The sequence below is a fragment of the Lepidochelys kempii genome, chromosome 8 (assembly GCF_965140265.1).
Source record: "Lepidochelys kempii isolate rLepKem1 chromosome 8, rLepKem1.hap2, whole genome shotgun sequence".
In the NCBI taxonomy this organism is placed as follows: domain Eukaryota; kingdom Metazoa; phylum Chordata; order Testudines; family Cheloniidae; genus Lepidochelys; species Lepidochelys kempii.
The window spans coordinates 36,826,345-36,846,294 of NC_133263.1; the positions used below are offsets into that span (position 1 = coordinate 36,826,345).

At 49.4% G+C, this 19,950-nt stretch overlaps 1 protein-coding gene across 1 annotated transcript; it reads right to left on the reverse strand.

Moving 5' to 3' along the window:
- Positions 1-1,378: 1,378 nt before the first annotated feature.
- On the reverse strand, positions 1,379-15,342 carry HBEGF (heparin binding EGF like growth factor). The gene is made up of 6 exons (XM_073356053.1): positions 15,051-15,342; positions 14,382-14,555; positions 9,380-9,557; positions 4,776-4,931; positions 4,064-4,157; positions 1,379-2,653 (listed from the first exon to the last, which is right to left on the reverse strand). The coding sequence occupies exons 1-5, from the start codon at positions 15,091-15,093 to the stop codon at positions 4,085-4,087; spliced, it is 624 nt and encodes a 207-aa protein (XP_073212154.1). The 5' UTR covers positions 15,094-15,342; the 3' UTR covers positions 1,379-2,653; positions 4,064-4,084.
- Between the last annotated feature and the right edge of the window lie 4,608 nt (positions 15,343-19,950).

Sequence of the window (19,950 nt, forward strand, 5' to 3'; positions counted from 1 at the left end):
ATACCTCTCCTGTCTTGCTTACAACACTCCTGCTAATACATTCCAGATTGTTTGCTTTTTTTGCAAGTGTTACACTGTTGACTCATATTTAGCTTGTTATCCACTAAGATCTCCAGATCCCTTTCTACAGTACTCCTTCCTAGTCAGTAATTTCCAATTTTGTGCGTGTGCCATTCCTTGTTCCTTCTTAAGTGGAGTAGTTTGCATTTGTCCTCATTGAATTTCAACCTATTTACTTCAGATCATTTCTCCAGTTTGTCCATATCATTTTGAATTTTAATCCTATCCTCCAAAGCACTTGCAACCCCTCCCAGCTTGGTTGCATCTATAAACTTTAAGTGTACTCTGCATGCCATTTTCTAAATCATTGATGAAGATATTGAACAGAACTGGACCCAGAACTGATCTCTGTAGTATCCCACTTGATATGCCCTTACTGCGTGACTGTGAACCACTGATAACAGGTTGGAAAACTGTCCCCAGAGAGTAGTTATGCACCCACCTTATAGTAGGTCCATCTAGGTTGGATTTCCCTAGTTTATGAGGTCATGCGAGACCTCAAAAGCCTTACTAAAATCAAGCTATACCACATCTACCTCTTCCCTCTATCCACAAGGCTTGTTACCCTGTCAAAGAAAGCTATTAAGTTGGTTTGACATGATTTGTTCTTGAAAAATCCATGCTGATTGTTACTTATCACCTTATTATCATCTAAGGGAATGTCTAAACTACCCACCGGATCAGCGGGCAGTGATCGATCCAGCGGGGGGTCGATTTATCGCATCTATTCTAGATGCGATAAATTGACCCCTGAGCGCTCTCCCGTCGACTCCTGTACTCCACTGGAGCGAGAGGCGCTGGCAGAGTCGACTGTGGAGCGTCAGCAGTCGACTCACCACAGTGAAGACACTGCGGTGAGTAGATCTAAGTACGTCGACTTCAGCTACGTTATTCACATAGCTGAAGTTGCATAACTTAGATCAATCCCCACCCCCACCCTGCAGTGTAGACCAGGCCTCAGTGTTTGCAAATTGATTGCTTAATTATTTGCTCCATTATCTTTAAGGTACTGACGTTAAGCTGACTGGTCTGTAATTTCCCCGGTTGTCTTTTACAGATTGGCACTATATTTGCCAGGACTAGAAAACAACGACAAATATTTCTTAGTGCCAAGATGAGCCCCCAAAATGTCGAAATGAGTGTGCGGACTTAGGCACTCCAGTCTAAAAATGAGCCCTTGTATAGTGCTAGAGAAAAGCAGATTTCCCATGGAAAAACAGCTAGCTCTCTCTGCTTTGACACTCCCTGCTCCCGTCTATACATCACCTTGCTTTCAGGAGGCTTCCCAGCATAGGACTCAATGAACAGGAGACACAAGTGAGTTTGGGTTATTTTTATTTTGATTGTAACATCTGAACCAGTTCTCAAAGCGCAGGATGTAACAACATGAGGATGCTCACTGCAGCCTCTGAAATCTGACATGCATAAGAACTCAAACTTCTTCTAATGCAGGGACTTCAGGAATCTCCATGAGGGAAGAGACCCCATAAGACTTCCTTGGGATCCTGAAGACAACGTAGAGAGTATCTTGAGATAGTTTCCCCCATGTTTGTCTCCTGCACCTTTGGTGTTTGGCCTAGGCTTTGAATTTTGAATGAATCCACCCCTTTTTTTCATTCGCAGAGGTTGGAGTAAGCGCCAGTTGAGTTTCGAATAATAGAAATGTTTGGACAGTATAGGTCAGATTCAGCGGAGCTGCACTCACCGACAGCTGGTCTGAGTTTGCCCCCATACATGTGTTTCCCTTCACCTGCTGCTTCTCAGCAAGAAGGGAGAAGGGGACATGCAGAAGTGCTGAAATCTGGTATTTGGCTCATGCTGTCCATATTTTTCCCCTTATAGTGCCACATGAAATATTCATGGACAACAGTTAGTGAGGACACATTGTTCCTTATTAAATGACCATATTAAATTATATCTGACTCCTTTTCCAGTCATCATTAAATAATATCTAAACATTTGTAACAAAGTGTTAATTATTAGACCATTATGTTACACTTTAAAAAGTGAGGGCCCGATCCTGCCATCTGAACTCATAGTAAAGCTTCCCTTGATTTCCAGACTACAGGATCAGACCCTAAATAAATACTATGTACAGTATATCTAAAATAAATATATAATTTAACATGAAAAATATCTTGTTAAATAGTTTCCCTCCCCGCCTCCATCTAATAAAGCCGCAGTCAGTCTCCGCGGAATCGAAGTCTTTCACAGTTAGTTCCTCAGCATGCGTTTGAAGGATCCAAATTCAGGTTTGGTTTTAGTTACTCTCCAGTCCCTATCAAAGCTCTAAAGCTAAGGTCCAGTTTTCCATCTTCAGCGGGAGCCCTTCAGCTGAGACTCCTCAAGGAATTCCACTGCTTATTGGAAACCATCCAGCAGGAAGTCACCTCTCCTGCCACCTTCTTCCATTCCAGCAGATCAGGTTGGCTCATTGAGATGCGTGTTTCAGTAAAGCAATTCCCTGACACAACCCCCAAAAACAGATACTCCCCTTCTACTCCCTTTGGTTTTTCAATAGGTCCAATAAACAGAGTCTTAAGTTCCTATGTCTGGCTTCTTGGTGGAGGTAGAATCGCTTCACTGCTGAATCCTGAAACACAACACAAGGCTGGGTCATTTCACATCACGGCTTGTGCTTGTGCAAGGCGACGTGCTTTAGCGGTGGGTGCAGATCCTCACAGAACACCCTGCACCGATGCCTTGATTCAGGAAAACACTTAAGCCCATACGTGAATGCTTTCCTGAATCAGAGCCAGAGTAAGTGTCCCATCCATCTGGATGTGGAGTACTCTGAGCTCCCAATGATTTCAATGCAGCCTCTTAGACCTTGAAGAATGAGGGATGCAGGTAGGTATTAACAATATGCCTCATCTTCACAGGTACTGATCACCAACAGCTCCCACTGATTCCTCTGTGAGTTGTGCCAGGATCAGACCCAACAACCTATATTTACCTTTTTGATAAAGCCTCCCCTGGAACACAACCCACTAATTAGTAAACCCTTCTATATATTAATTTACCCATCTGGGAGACATGACATTTTCCTAATTTAAAAACCTGAAAGCATGTGTGATATCAGCATTTGGACCAGCGGAGGGGCATTTCCCCTTCCCAGCACCTGCCCACCACTGAAGTGCAGCTGCCTCTGGGGTGAAACACAGCCTCTGATTTCCAGTGTAACACTGGAAGAATACCACTACACCAGTGGCTGAGGAAGGGAGTATGGAAGAATGATGCAGTAATAAGGGAAGGACACGTGGGAGCGAAAAGGTAAGGCTTTTTTAAGGCAAGATTTAAAGAAGAGAGATGACTCAGTGGGTCAGAGGAAGGGAGAGAGGCAGGGAATCCCAGAGAGACAGAGAGGAACAAGTGAATAAACAATCCTCTATTATGGAGAGGGGAAGCCATGACCAGAGGGGTGAGCAAGGGAGTTATGTGGCTCTGAGGTCAGAGAGACAGAGCAGAGGGAGTGGGCGGGTGACCCTGTGAGCAGGGGATTGGAGCAGCAGAGTGGGTTGGAAAGGGGGAAGCATAGAGGAGCATCACCCAGAGAGGGACTGGGCAGAGCAAGGCATCGTTGGTCTTTGGAAACCAGCAGGGTGATTCAGAATTGGGCTCAGCCAGGAAGCCAGAGATGGGTACAAAGCGATCCGTTCACTTTAGGCCAGTGGCAGGGCCAGGAGACCCACTGCAGAGTCACGGATTTGCTCCTCTGGGGGCTGAATCAGAGAAATGGGGTTTGTTCCCTATCGGAGCTCAGGTAATAGGCACAGGCTATTGAGCTCCCAGTCTCAATCCAAGAAGGACGCATTAGTCATTGTCAGACTGCACAAGAGAACAGAACTGGCCCAGTATGACAGACGTCTGCAGAACCCATCAAGATCCATGCCCACTAGCTGCACCTGTTGCTGCCCACAGGGCCTGGCCCAGCAGGGCCGTGTGCAGTCTTGCAGATGGAAGCTGTCCCTGCCATGCCGCAATGCCCATGCCGGAGGGTTACCTTGCAGGTCCCCCGATGCCATCAGTGGTTTCCGGTGATGCCCAACTTAATTTTCTCTTCATTTTCTACATCATAAACTCCTCTTTTGTGACATCTGCAAACACAAGCAGACAGACATTCACCAGCATGCCGCTGGTGCTCTGGTCAGGGTCACGAACCCACCCGCCGCAACAGGAGCCGCCTGGGGCCGTCACTGTTCTCATCTTGGCCATAAGATGCAGAGTCACACCTTCCATCTCAGTCCCTCCCCTGGGGAGAGACGCAAGAGGCTGGACGTCTCTGATGTCTGGAGAAAGAAAGCAACTGCTTCCCATCAGCCCACTTCTCCCCAAGCTCGTTTGACACTGCTGGATCTTCCCTTCAGAAGCCAGGGCAAAGCTGGGAACAAACCCAGCCCATGGGGAGCATCAAAAACAAACACTCAAGACAAGGAGGACAGAGAACTGGACAGCAAGGTGGTCCCAGGCTATAAATGTCATCGGCCACTGAGCCAGGAAGACCCCTGCTCCCGTACACAGAGGGCTTGATCCCCAGGGAACACCAGCAGTGGTATCAGCGGGGGCAGTTCACCCAGGTTGGGGTCAGGGCTCTGGGTTTAGGAGCAGGCAGGTGTATCCCATGCAGTGCGACCACAGGGAGCCTCCTTCCCTCCCACTCCCGAAGTTGTGGGGTAGGTCTTGTGAATAGCGTGTGGCAGCCCACTCCCCAGTACCTGAGCATGAGCAACGCAGCAATGATGACAAGACACAGAGAGGACAGCACAACCGCTACGACGGCCAATGCTGTGGTGTGGTCATAGCTGGTGGAGGGGTTTTCCACGGGGAGAGTGAGACCGTGGCACCGCTCACCATGGTACCCTGGCTGGCATCTAGTTTTGGGGAGAGGAAAGACAGTTCAAAAGACAGTAGTAACAGGGAACTCTAGGAGCAAAGTTTTGCCTTGGGCATTAATTAACATCAGAACTGTTCTCCAGCCCCTTCCACCCATGTGTCACAGAACATTTCCATTCCCCTCCTAGCTCTCAGGACACAGCATGGCCTCCTCCTCCCCGGTGAGACTCGGCCCAAGGCCCCGAAACTTCGCTCAGTGCTTCGATCCTTCAGGCCTGGCATCACCATTGCTGGCCTTAGCTGCACCCTCTCCAGGGCAGTCATCTCCCCCCAGGGACCGGGCCAGTGTCCCTGACAGGTCCCTGTATCGCCTATTGCTCTCTACTGTCCTTCCCACATCCAGTACAGCCCAGCACCCTGCCCAACCTTTTGGCATTGCTGCTGTGCACTGGGCTGGCATTTCCCAAAGTGAATCACAGTGGGTACTGGCCCAAGCATCAGGATGGGACTCTCTAGCCTGCCTGGATCCCCAGCAGGATGGATTCAAGCCTTCAGCATGAATATATTGGGCTCCATGCAGCTTGTCACATGGGGGTCTTCCCCATAAGACTTTTGAATCCAAGGGTCTGTGGAGACATTAGCAATCCCACAACATTTTCAGGGACCTTGCTCCAAAGTGCCCTGCTGACTTGCAGCGTGCTGTGATCCCTTTGGCTACCTCGCTCCTCCCCAGAGCTGGCCATATTTCATGGGTGAGTAGAACACTGAATTCATTCAGTGCTATGTGAAAAAAAAAAGCATCAGAACAGCTGCCCCGTGCATGATGGGCTCCCAGCTCCATCCAGTTCTGTTTGTCTGACCTGAACCGTCCAAGGTCACCTAAACCCTCCAGATCCTGTCACATGCCTTCCAGTGCTCAGAAGCGAGTGAGAGGTCGTGAGATTAGTGGGGAGGCAGGCTGAAGGGGTGGGACCAGGGGCATCACTCCACCCTGACCATCAGGGTCAGAGTTTTGTCATTGGGACACGCTTGAGTCATCCCAGCTCCCATTAGATACAGGCTGAGAGGAGGCCATTAAAATATGAACTCAACTAAGTATCTCCCCCTGCACAGAGATCCTTGAATTCTATTAGCACGTCAGGGACTTAGAGTTCAGCACTAGGACAAACCTCTTCAGCTCCCATTTTCAGAGCCCGGAAGTCCCATTTAAGGAAGCCAAGGACAGGTCTGACCTCGCGTTTGCTAACGGAGATGAAAGAGGTTTGAATGCCTCCTCTGGGGATATTTCTCACAGACGCACTTCTCAAACGGGAGCAAATGAACACTTGTGACACATGAGCCACCCACCTCTCCTCTGCCCAGGTAATTATTCATGTAACAGAAATAAAATCTGCATCAGAGCCAGGAGGCTAATTACCCAAACACCCCTTGCAGTGAGTCAAAGGAGAATCACGTAAACAGCCTAATATACACACACACACACCCATAGCCCCGGACCCTTGCCAAGGCCCAATCAGAGAGGGATGAGCTTCTCGTCAAACATGTGGACACATGCCAGACATCCAGATCAAGTGTCCCATGTTTAGATTGAGCGCCATTAAATCCAGCACATGCCATGTGTCAATGTCATCTTCAGCCTCCAATGCTCCCATTACACCAAGGGCAAAGAACCACAGGAGCGGAGGGGCCAGAAGATCTCCAGCAAACCCCAAGCCCTGTCCAGAACAAAGTGCTGCCAGTGCCCTCAGCTAACATCATAGTGTGCTACATCGACATGTTCTCCCAACCACCACAGCAGGCAAAGGTCGCAATGAAACTCAAAGCAGCAGCTCTGGATCTGCTGAAGATGCTAGCTGAGCAGAGCAGGGCTGGAATGCTCACAACCCCTCAGCTTTCTCAGTGGGTGGCTACTAGATACCAGCCATTGCAGCTGAGAACCTCGGACTCCTTTAGATCTTGTTAAAGGCCAGAGCAGTGGCCCCAGTGAGCCACCGCGGAGCCTCTGCTCTCGTCAGGGAGGAGGGGAACTAAGGCAGAAGAGTGCTGCTAGGGAAACTAGCTCATGGGAATGGGGCCTTCTGAACAGCGGTGTCTGCCTCCAGATGCTGAGGTCTGGATGGGTGAGCCTTAATCCAGCTCTGGCCTTGCCCTCCGAACACTTTCTTTCATTGCTGCCCCAAAGGCCTTGTCCCCACAGGAAGCAGTTCAGTCAGGTGCCTGACTGTCCGGAGAGTCCGTCCCCTCAAGCGCCTGCTGCGCTCCTGCAAGAGGTGTCATCGACCTCTGCAGCAGCCCAGATAGTGAGCTGCTTAGGACCCTGACAGCAGAGACTGCTCTGCTGGCGGCTACTGTGAGCATCATGTTTCAGGAGCCAGCTGCTCAGGCTGCTAGGAATTCCCTCAGCTGCAGCTTCAGGGCAGAAAACATTCAGAGGCTCCCAGAGCAGCACTCACTGATCTCCGCAACACCACGCTGCCCCACATTTCCAATGCCAGAAGGTTGCACACAACGAGCCAAGGCTCTGCGATCTTCAGCAAGTTCGGTGGACAGGCAGCGGTAGCTCAGGGGACAGGTTAAAGAGCACCACCAGATCAGTGTTCTGGGGAGTCTGACAAGAAATGAACTGCGAGGTTCAGGCCAGTGTCAACACTGCAACAAACTCTCACTAGCTTCAGCTTCCCCCACCTGTGCAGTGGGCATGGGTGACTGATACTTCCCTACTTCCTGAGGGTGATGGCAGAGGGAGTCCATTCATGTCTGGAAGAACTTTGAGCTCCTCAGAGGAAAGCACCCAGGAGAGGCAGAGAATGATTCATTAACAGTAGTCCAGCCCAGGGAAGCAGCTCCAACACGGGGGTAAACAGAGGAATGGCTCACAATGGAACAGTTTCAACATGTTCCTGGCAGGCTGCCATGCACGGTGCCCTCAAAGCTGTTGTCTCCAACCCTGGCTGCTTGGAGCTTAGACTATCTCTGTCCCAACACCATATTATCCTTCTGCTCGCACTACTGCACTGGTGCAACAGACAGGACTGTCACATTTGAAGAGGTGGATGAAGAGATTTACTTTCCCTTTCCAGCCCCCAAGCCCCGAACTGCTGCAGAAGAAGACCAGAGCCCTGCACTAGATGGTCTAGGACAAGAAGGCCTTGAAGGGAGCTCCTCAGAAAGAGACCTCAGTGCTGGAGAAGACCATCTACCTCATCTGCATGGTGAGACAGTGCCAGACAAGCAGAAGTGCACATAAAACTCTAATGCGGAGGGAGAACTTGCTTGCAGCACTCACAACAAATACATCAGCTTAACAAAGAGAATCCTAGAAATCAGAGATGGAAGAATCCAGTCACATCTAGCCTCAGCTCCCACTAGCCACTGTAAAAACCTTCCCTACAAGGTGTTCTCCAGGGCTTTTTTCTTCAGCTTCCACTGTTTCCCTTTGAGAAACTATTCCATGGCCTAGTGGGTCTCACTGGTACACGGTGTGTATGCCTAATGCTGAATGAAAGCATTTTTCAGTCTTTTCCTTTGAAGACATCAAGAGTAGGTTCTTGGTGTGGGAAGAATACTCAGTCACTCTGCCAATGTCAGAGTCTCCCAGGGCTAAGTGGATCCTTCCAGCTTCCCCGTTCTCCGTGACTCTTCCTCTATCCCCTCCCTACGCATCACCAGAGCTGCTACCTGCACAATACACCATGGGACACATTAATTAGATGGGCCCTTGGAAATAGGAACAGCCATGTTCAAGAGCAGCCACTGAGTTCAGGTGCCTTTGTTGCTGGGTGCCCAGCTTGAGACACCTATGGTTAGATTTTCAGGAGAGCTCAGCTCCCTGCTCCCAGGGCCTGATCTTTAGAGGAGCAGAACATCTCAGCTCCAACTGACCTGAGCTGGAGTTGGGGGGATCCAGCACTCCTGAAACACAGGCTACAGGCACCTGAGTCTGGGTTCCTAAAGTCAGCGCCCATTTCTGAAAGTGTGACTGCAAAGGGCTACCAAGTGCCCTGCAATAGACAAACACGCCACAAAAGGAAGTTGTGTCGTACTGACTTCCTGAAGGCTAAACTCCGTGCTCACTCAGGGCCCACGGAGATTCACGTGGCATCCCTGGTATCAGACACTGGGGAATTTAATGGAAGGCCGACATGTGCAATAGAGGGACACACATCTGGACCTGTGTCTTTACCAAGACCCAACGGAGTCCAGGGTTGAGCACAATGTGCTAAAGCGATGCAAAAACTCAAGCAGCATGTGACAACAGAATAGTATCCTCACAGAGTGAGAGTATGTGGAGCCCTGAAAATCCGCGGATGTATTGTTCACCATGTTTGTGGACCGCGGATTGGATGTGGATCCAAATTTTGTATCTGCACAGGGCTCTAAGAGTATGCACTAAAAATATCTCCTACACTCTTCCTGTGTGTGGTTTAGAGAATTCAAGGAACAATGACTAAGGTTTCCCTAGGACAGAGATATGCTGATAACTTACATGCAGGATGGAGCTTTCAGCTCTCTGATGTATTTGCATTCTCCATGAATACAGAAGTCCTTGTACTTTCGCAGACATGGGTCTCTCTTCTTCCCCTTGCCTTTGCCCTTCCTCCTTTTCTTCCCATTCCCTTCTTTTTTTGAAGTAACCAGACCTTCTGGCTTGGACAAGAAGGCAACTGGAAGACAATTTTAAAAGAAGAACAGAAGTCAACTCAACTGTATCCAGCACAGCATTTTTTCAGGCATCTGCCTCAGCTCTAGCATCACTGAGGAACTATCTGCCCCCAGCCAGAGGTTTCACCATTTTTGCAGATTTCAACAAATATCAGAGCATTTCTGATTCATAAAGATGCTAAAGAAAAGAAAGGAACAAGTTAGTGGAGATTCAGAGAGAAAAACAGCACAGTACATATCTCACATCTTATTATTATATACACTGGTTTCCACTGACCACAGAAGATTAGGCATTGAGTCTTTATCTACCCTTTATTTCTCTGATTAGTCTGGTCTTTTGTAAGAGACTATTCATAGTCCTAATCAGGCTGATTTTCCCATGGTTACAATGATGGCTTGCACAAAGGACACATGCAGTATTACAGGGCACTGGCAGGTCAGTTCAGGCCCCAAATTTAGGTTTTCTGAAAACAAGCTGATGTAAACAGACACAGTCCCATGAAATCTGCCGTTTTTGAATTTCAGTGGAAACAATTTTGAAAGTCAAACAATGCCTCCCCAACCTGTGCTTGCAAATTACTCTGACGACAGCTACAGCACACCAGGCCATCCTGATGCTGAGCACCATGAATTCTGAGGGACCTCAGTGGGAGCATACAGCGTGCCTCATTGACTTAGGAACAAAAGCAGGAATGAAGGGATGGGAACCTTGTAAGAGTTCTTCAGGTTTCCCTCTCTATGGTGGTGTCAGTGACATAGCTAAGGAATCATCACCTTGTGCCATTACCACTCTGCATCCAAACATCACACTGCAAAATGATGTCAACTTTCAAGCCTTGAAAGCGGATATGTCATAAGCTACTGTGTCTCTTTTCCCCCCCACCCGCACAAGGCCTGGAGGAAGTGGTATTCCTCACCGAAACTGGGACAGCCCCAGACAACATCACACATGTGGCAACCATGAGTCAACAGTGTGATGCAGTCACAAAAAAGACTAACATCATTTTGGAATGTATTAACAGGTATGTTGTATGTAAGAAAAGGGAGGGAACTGTCCCCCTCTACACAGTACTGGTGAGGCCTCAGCTGGAGTACCGTGTCCAGTTCTGGACATCACACTTTAGGAGAGATGTGGACAAATTGGAGAGAGTTCAGAGGACAGCAACAAAAATGAGACAAGGTTTAGAAAACCTGACCCGTGAGGAAAGGTTAAAGAAACTGGGCCTGTTTAGTGTTGAGAAAAGAAGACTAAGGGGGGCCCTGATAATAGTCTTCAGATATGTTCAGGGCTGCTCTAAAGAAGACTGGGATCAATGGTTCTCCATGTTCACTGAAGATAGGACAAGTAGTAATGGGCTTAATCTGCAGCAAGGGAGATTCAGGTTAGATATTAGGAAAAGTTTTCTAATTCTAAGGATAGTGACGCTTTGGAACAGGTTACCAAGAGACGTTGTGGAATCCCCATTGCTGGAGATTTTTAAGAAGAGACTGGGCAAACACTGGTCAGGATGGTCTAGGTTTTCTTGGTCCTGACTCAGCACAAGGGTTGGGCTAGATGACCTCCCGAGGTCCCCACCAGCCCCACATTTCTATGATTAAGGGCTATGTTCCAACACCCTCCCTCACTTGGAGTAAGGCCTGAATTCTTCAGCACCCCTTGGTGGGCAGCAGAATCTGACCTCCAAGTACTACACAGTGTGGGGGGCCTGGCAGTACCGGCAGGTTCAGACTCCACCAGGGCCAGAGAAATAGAAGAAGGAGCCACCTGGGGTACTGTAGGAGCTTTGCAAGTTCTCATTTCACGAAGAACCACAGAGACCACAAAACTCACAGGAACTGTGTGTGTCCGATGGGAGCCCTGCTGGTTTATCTCCCTGCCACAGGCGCTGTGACCCGCAGGGCAGAGGGTTGCTATCACAGGGAAAGGGGAAGGACACTCAAAACTGCACCGTGGTGCTTTCACTTCTCCCTGCTTGCCTCCCAGGCCCTTATGCCTCTATCCCCTTCTCAGCAGATCAGAGATCAAGAAAATTCTGCAGGTGCAGGACAGAATCATTTGAGGGAAGCCATCTCACAAGCCTGTCGTTCCACTCTGGCCAGCAGCTGGCTGTCAGGCACAAGAAGTAGGAAGGGTGTGGGGTAAGCCGAGAGCAGAAAATGATGGCACAGACCCCTGCATGCAGAGAGCATGTTCCAGACTGATCAGTGCCTCAAGATAGCTCAGGAACATCTCCCTTCCACTGGGTACAGCTGACACAGCAGCTAGAGGCATCAGGACAGATGGGGTTTGAAGGAGGGGCTCCCAGGCCAGAGAAGAACTGATGACCACCTTGAGCAGTGTGTCTCAACCCATCCACACTGGCCACCCTCATCAAATATTTTCACAATCCACTTACTTTGCTATAAAGCAAGGGTGGCAATGATCAACCTATGTGATTCATTTGTGTGTGTACTTTGAGAGGCTGACAGAGAACACTTATCGCAGAGGGCAAGGGTGTGAGGGGGAGCCAGATCTTCTCTGCTTTAGACTTTAATAAAATTTCACCTTTGCAATCACTCTGACTGCTCTCCATGACCCTCCCCCCAAAGGGTGCAACCCCCCTGAATGAGAAATGCTGCCCTAGAGAGTGTGGGGGAGGTGAGAACTGGTGACTACCACTCCCTGAAGTACTAGGGTCACATCCAAATATCCCACTCCCAACTGATCCTCTTCTCAGAGCTGAGACATTGGAGGCCTATCAGCTCACCCACACTAGTGCGAGACACCTCTCTTCCTTCCAAATGCTCACTGCTTGCATTCAGAAAGAAGAAATGCGCACACCCCAAGAGGAGCAGAGAGATGTGGAGAAATGGACAGGAGAGGGCAGCCCAGGAAGTGTGGGTGTGAGGTGGGGAGAACTGTGACAGCTAGTGACGGGCAGAGACAGGAAAGGAGGAAAGTTTATGGTGAGAACAGACAGGGAGAGAGGATGAGTCTCCGCAGACTCCACCCCTGTGGTGCAATAGATCAGCCTGGTTTTGCAAAGCTGATGGGCACACATCACAGATGGAGAGGAACCAGCCTGGAGAGGGAACAAAAAAAGAGGAAAAGCCACAGAGCGTAACAGGCAGACGGTGTGCGTGCGTGCAATCTGAGTGATGTCAGTGGAGTTGCACTGGTAACGCCAGGTCTGAATTTGTCCCTGTGTCAAATCCTGGTCACGACCAAGCTAACGCCCCCACTCCTGCGGTATACAATGGGACCAGCACTTCACCTAAAGAACGTCAGAGAAACCAAACATAAATGGACAGGCACAGCAGGGTGAAGGTGGACTCAGATGCCTGCAGCTCAGTGACTAACCCCTGGTTGGTATGAGGAGTATCAGTGTGTGGGCAGTGGGGTGTGACTCATGGGTGGTGACCACTCCAGACAGGGATGGCATGCAATCTCAACTGGATGGATCCACACGGGAGTGTCCCAGATGATATAATACAGAGAGCTCAACCTTTCTGTAGGCTTTTGGGAACCATCCTATAGAAGCGAATAGGGAATCCCATATATTTTATAGATTTCTACATGGGGTGCAAAACACCCATGGAACAGATCTCCTTCTCTATTGAATGACATGAGGTTTTAAAGCCATTTCCACAGAGCCCTCTCAGTGCCCTCACTAATCTAGACTGGATATTTTCCTAAAAGGCCTGTGGCTGATTGTAATGGCCCCTTCTGGCCTAGGAATCTATGAATCTGTTCCGTTCTATAGGACTTTCCCACCAGAGAGAGAACATTACTTCAACAACTGAACAGTTACAGGACCCCTTAGCTACCAAGTCTCCCTCTCCTCCTGCTCTGGAGAGGGCTGTGCATTAAACATGCCGTCAATGACTGCACATGGCAAAGAACTGAGTGCTGGATCTGGGAAGAGTCCCCAGGGATTAGGGGTAATGGGGATGCAGCACTGGGTATTTGAGTGTTACAGGGAATGCAGCACCGGGTCTTGGCAGGGGCACTAAGGACTCCAGGGTAACAGAGAAGGCAAAGAGCATAGACAAGGAACTACTAAAAACAACTGAACGGACACAAAGCAAATAAGGCAGGAATTTCCGTGGGAACATTCTGGCCTGGCTTCCCCTCCCCCGTTGGATTCCTGCTGTCAGGGCTTTGCACACATCAGTCAACGACAGAACTGCCCCCTCAGCTCTGGGGCTTACCCCACTCCTGGCCTCTCCCACGGACACTCCTTGCCTTTCAGCGCCCAAGAGGAACTCTCCCCAGAGTCAACCCCACTCTAGCTACAAAAGTTTCTCCCTATCCACCCGGCCTAGGCAATCACACCATGCTCCTCACCCCACAAGCAGCCCCAGGGACAACCTCCCAAGCCAGGCCAACATGTAAGCACCCCCTTAATGCCATGCCAGCTCAGCAAAGCAGGTGGTTAGCTTTAAGCGTGTTCCTTGGAAGCCAATGGGACATGCCTAAAGTTAAGCACCTGCTTATGTATTTTGCTGCATTTGACTCACTCCCTCTCCTTCCCCCTCTAGCCATGGTATCACACAGAAAATGCGACCTGTGACATTCCCCTGAGCAGGAAAAAGGTCCCCTGGCACCAGGTCACTTCCTCCCTTACCCAGGAAATCCCAGCGCTGCCAGAGCTAAATCGATTTCCCTTCAGCAGCCCGCTGTGCTTGTTCCTGAGCTGGGCTCCCAGCTTCTCACCGTGGATCCCAGCACCCAGCCACTGGGCAGCCCCGGATCGGGACCCGCGGGCTGCCCGCCCCCGCTTCCCACCACTGCAGGGGAGGCCACCTGGCGCTGCCCGCGGCCGGCGAGCCCCGCACACACGCACCTCTCGGGAGCTCCAGGAAATAATCCCCAGACGAGAACCCGCCGCCGTCCGGATCGCGCTCCTCCTCCAGCCCGCTCCCGAGCAGCCGCGCGACGGACCGGCCGCCGCTCGCCTCGTGGAAGCCCGGGCCCCGCAGCACTTCCAGCCCGGCTCCGGGCGCCGCCGCTGAACACCCTGCGGGACAGAGAGTGGCGTTCCTGAGGGGACAGCGCCGGACACCGCACCGCACCGCACCTGCCCGGCGCTCGCCATAGGCAGCCCCGGGGCTGGGTACTGTATTTATAGTCACAGCCCCGGGCCAGGCCGGCCCCCGGGTGACCGAAGGTGCCACGCCCGCGGCAGAGTCCGCACCCCGGCAGGGCACCGGCCGCAGCGCCAGGCCGGGGGCTGGGAACGGCGCGCTCGGGACGGGCTCCTGTAGGGAGGCCAAGGCGAGGGGCTCCCCCGCCAGAGGGAGCCCGGCCCCGGCCCGTTATGCAAGCGCGGCCTCCAGCACCTGGACACTGGGCGCGTGGACAGGGGGGTCCGGGCTGCCCGGCGGGCTCGGCCGCGGCGCCAGCGCACGGGCCATTCGGGAGAGGGGCCCGGGCAAGGAACAAACTTTGCCCGCAGCCGCCGCTCGGGCTCCCGTGCCGGACGGCGCCGGGCGCCGCTCTCCCCGCTCCTCACCTGCAGCCAGAAGGACGCTGACAGCCACGAGCAGCCGCTTCATGTCTCTCCCTGCCCGGCGCGTGGCTCCCCCACTGGCTGCTCCCACCCGCTGGCCGTGCCCGCGGCGCTCCGGGCTCGGCTCTGCGATCGCCCCGCTACCTCCCACGGCACCCGCCTCGCTGCGCCGCCTCGCGTTAGACACCGCTGGGCTCCCTCAGTCCTGCCAGACGGCTTGCTCTGCCCGACCTTCCCGGCTCACATGTGCCCAGCTCGCAGCAGGAGCCCTCTCTCTCCAGCCCCAGTCTGTCCCAGCACCAGGGATAGAGGGTGGGGCCATGCTGTTGTGTACGCCACGCCCGCTGAGGGCGGGGGATGGCGTGATTGTTCCGGGGACTGAGTGGGAGGGGGATTCCCTCTGTCAAATTGGTGCTGGGTGACTCAGGTCCCCTTACTTTGGGGGTGAGACCGCCAGGTTTCTTGGGGGTGGGGCAATCTGCAAGTCAATTGTAAAAGTTTAATTAGGCAGGCCAAAAAAGAATTTGTAGCGCAACTAGTAAAAGACTCAAAAACTCACCCAAAAAAAAAAACTTTTTAAGTGTGGCAGAAGCAAGAAGCCTGCCAAGCAATCAGTGGGCCACTGGAGATCTGGGTGCTAAAGGAACACTCAAGAAAATGTAATTGCAGAGAAACTAAATTAATTCTTTGCATGGGTCTTCACTGCAGAGGATGTGAGGGAGCTTCTCACAGCTGAGCCATTCTTTTTTGGTGACAAATCTGAGGAATGGTCCCAGACTGAGGTGACAATAGAGGAGAGTTTGGAACAAATTGATGAATAGCGATTGGTTAACAGGACCAGCTGCTATTCTGAAAGAACTCAAATATAAAATTGCTGAAATACTAACTGTGGTAATGTACCAGATGACTGAAGGATATCTAATGTGACACCAAAGTTTTAAAAAGGCATCAGAAGCAATCCTAGCAATTACAGGCTGGTAAACCTAACTTCAGAACCAGGCAAATTGGTTGAAACTATAGTAAAGAACAGAATTATCAGACACATAGATGAACACTCTACATTGGGGAAGAGTCGACTCAGTTTTTGTAAAGAGAAATCATGCCTCACCAAGCTATTAGAATTTTTTGAGTGGCCCAACAAACATGTGGACAAGGATGAGCCAATGGATATAGTGTACATGGACTTTCAGATAGCCTTTGACAAGATTCCCCATAATAGGCTCTTAAGCAGAGTAAGCATTCATGGGATAAGAGGGACGGTCTTCTCATGGATCAGTAACTGGTTAAACGTCAGGAAACAAAGGTTTGGAATAAATCGTCAGTTTTCATAATGGGAGAGAGGTAAATAGTGGTGTCCACCAGTGATCTATACAGGGACTGGTGCTGTTCAACTTAGTCATACATGATTTTGAAAAAAGGGTAAACAATGAGGTGGCAAAATTTGCAGACAATACAAAATTACGGAGGATAGTTAGGTACAAAGCAGAGTGCAAAGAGCTAAAAGCGAATCTCACAAAACTGGATGACAGGGCAACAAAATGGCAGATGAAATAGTGTTGATAAATGCAAAGTAATGCACATTGGGAAACATAATCCCAACTATACATACAAAATGATGGGATCTAAATTAGCTGTTACCACTCAAGAAAGAGATCTTGGAGTCATTGTGGATAGTTCTCTGAAAGCATCCGCTCAATGTGTAGCAGCTGTCTAAAAAGCTAATCGAATGTTAGGAACCATTAGGAAAGGGATAGATAATAAGACAGAAAATAGCATAAAAGCACTCTATAAATCCATAGTACACCCACACCTTGAATACTGCATGCAGTTCTGGTTGCCCCATTTCCAAAAAATATATTGGAATTGGAAAAGATACAGAGAAGGGCAACAAAAGTGATGGGAGTATGAAACAGCTTCCATATGAGGAGAGATTAAAAAGACTGGCACTATTCAGCCTAGAAAAGAGATGACTAGAGGGGATATGATAGAAGTCTATAAAATCATGACTGGTTGGAGAAAGTGAATAAGGAAGTGTCATTTACTCCTTCACATAACACAAGAACTAGGGGGCACCCAATGAAATTAATAGGCGGTAGGATTAAAACAAACATAAGGAAATACTTCACACAACGCACAGTCAATCTGTTAGTCTTTAAAGTGCCACCGGCCTCCTTGTTGTTTTTGTGGATACAGACTAACACGGCTATCCCTTGATACAGTCAATCTGTGGAACTTGTTGCCAGGGGATGTTGTGAAGGCCAAAAGTAAAACTGGGTTCAGAAACGAATTGGGTAAGTTCATGGGGAATACATCCATCAGTGGCTATTAGCCAAGATGATCACTGATGCCACCCAATGCTCTAGGTGCCACTAAACCTCTGACTGCTGGGACTGGACATTGGCCAGTATCAGAAGACAGGATACTGGGCTAGATGGACCATTGGTCTGACCCAGTATGGCCTTTCTTATGTGTGCTGATGGCAGCCACTCCTTCCACCTTTCCTCCCCAGTGTGGGGAACCCAGCTGCTCTCTCTTCCCCTTGGGGTTTGCACTTCCTGTGAGGAGCAGGGCCTCCCACACTGTTGTCTTCTCAGGGACTGGGGGAGGTTACAGAAGAGCTCAGGGTCCACCCCGCTGGGTGCTTTTCTCCACATTCCGAGTGCTTTTCTCCACATTCCTCATCTGCTCTTTGGAGCTGGCGCTGTGCCAGAGATCCATGCTTCACCAAGCCAAGCGGGCCCAGCTGCAGTCAGTGCCAGCGCCATGGGTGTGGCTAGGACAGCATTTGCATGCTGCGGGTTGGAGGATGAGGGAAGGACAGTGCCACTGGATCTGAGCTCTGACTCAGGGCCGAGTCTCCCAGACAGCTACCAGAGGTAGGTAGGTTGTTATCTGAGACACACCAAGAGGCACTAAATCTAGGGTGTCCTCTAAGAAGAGGTTTAGACCCAGCCAAGGAGGGGAATGTCCATAGCAACATGTGCTGATCTGGTGATCACAAAAATTACTACCCTACTCTGGCACTTAGCATCTAGGACGGTGCTCAGATTCTCAGGTAATGGGCATAGTATAAAAACATAAACAGATGCCTTCGCTCCTTTCTGGAGAGCAGTGGCATTAACTCCGCCAGGCTGGCCAAATTCCAGCTCAGTTATTGAGACATTCTGCTGACCTAAAATTCTCCCTGAAGTTTCAGTTAATGCTGAGCCTGACTATCCACTGCCCTGGGCTAGGTGCAGTCATTACATTGGTGCAAAGAGCTACCAAATCAGAGTGGATTTTGTACCCTCTTTGCCCTCGCTTTCCACCAATGCAAATGACTCCATAAGGGGCAGGGCAATGGAACATCAGGATCTCCGTGTTCTTCATTTCCCTGTTGCGTATTATTTCTGTGTGCTGTTAGACAGCTGCAGTGCTCTACCCAAGAGGGAGCTGCATTTCAGTGGTGGGGAAAGTAAATTAATGCATTAATTAAATCAATCCCTTAGCTTTCTCAAAAGACTGTTATGAAGCTTAAATTGTTAGTCCCAGTAAAGTACTCTAAGATCTTTGCATGAAAAGATGCTAGAGAAGTACAAAATATTGTTAATGGCAATTCAGAGTCATTTTGTTGATAATCATAATACTTCCTCCAATAGAGCAGAAGGATGTCTAATTCTGCATATGCACAGGCTTTATGGGTAGCTGCTTCAGCAACGGGACCTGGGTACCATTGTAGACAGCTCAGTGAGACCTCTCTGTTCACTGGGCAGCAGCAGTCCAAAAAACAAAGACATTAGGTTGCAGAAAGAATGGGATGGAGAATGATGGAAAATATTATGTCTCTATGTAAATCAATGGTGCAGCCTCATCTAGATACTGTGTGCAGTTCTGATCACCCCAGCTCAAAAAGACGTTGCAGAATTAGAGGGGTTCAGAAAATAGCAATGAATATGATTAGAGGCCTGGAAAAACTCTTCTATGAGGAGTTTGAAAAGATTGGGATTGTTACCTTAGAGGGTATTCAAATAAGAGAGGTTGTAATAAAAGTATATAAAATACTGAATGGTCTAGAAAAGGTAAATGAGGAGCTTTTGTTCCCCCATCGCAAAGGGACATTTAAAAAAGCTCAAGGTAGCGAATTTGAAGCTGATAAAAGGAGACACCTCTCATTTGGTGCATAATCAGAACATAGAACTCAAAGCCAGAGGGCGATGACAAGACAAAGAGGCCAGGAACCTAGCAAGATTGAAAGAGGGATTGGATGTGTCTGTGGATAACATTGGCCGAACCAGACAGACTCTACGCAAAAGAATAAATGGACACAAATTATACATCAAGAATTATAACATTCAAAAACCAGTCGGAGAACACTTCAACCTCCCTGGACACTCAATTACAGACCTAAAAGTTGCAATTATTCAACAAAAAAGCTTCAAAAACAGACTCCAATGAGAAACTGCAGAACTGGAATTAATTTGCAAACTGGACACCATTAAATTAGACTTGAATAAAGACTGGGAGTGGATGAGTCATTACACAAACTAAAAACTATTTCCCCATGCTCATTTTCCCCCTACTGTTACTCACACCTTCTTGTCAACTGTTTGAAATGGGCCATCCTGATTATCACTACAAAAGTTTTTTTTTCTCCTCCTGATAATAGCCCACCTTAATCGATTAGTCTCATTAGAGTTGGTATGGCAACCTCCATTTTTTCATGTTCTGTATATCTATCTATCTATCTATCTATCTTCCTACTGTATTTTCCACTGCATGCATCTGATGAAGTGGGCTTTAGCCCATGAAAGCTTATGCTCATATAAATTTGTTAGTCTCTAAGGTGCCACAAGTACTCCTCGTTTTTAAGACTACCCAGAGTTACACCAGTGAATGCTAAGAGAAGAGCATTGCATGGAAGATA

Coding starts and splice junctions, on each gene's coding strand:
- HBEGF (XM_073356053.1), bottom strand. CDS start 15,093: ATGAAGCGGCTGCTCGTGGCTGTCAGCGTCCTTCTGGCTGCAG. Junction 14,556..15,050: donor CAGCGTCCTTCTGGCTGCAG/GTGAGGAGCGGG, acceptor TCTGTCCCGCAG/GGTGTTCAGCGGCGGCGCCC. Junction 4,932..9,379: donor CTGAAAGCTCCATCCTGCAT/GTAAGTTATCAG, acceptor CCCCAAAACTAG/ATGCCAGCCAGGGTACCATG.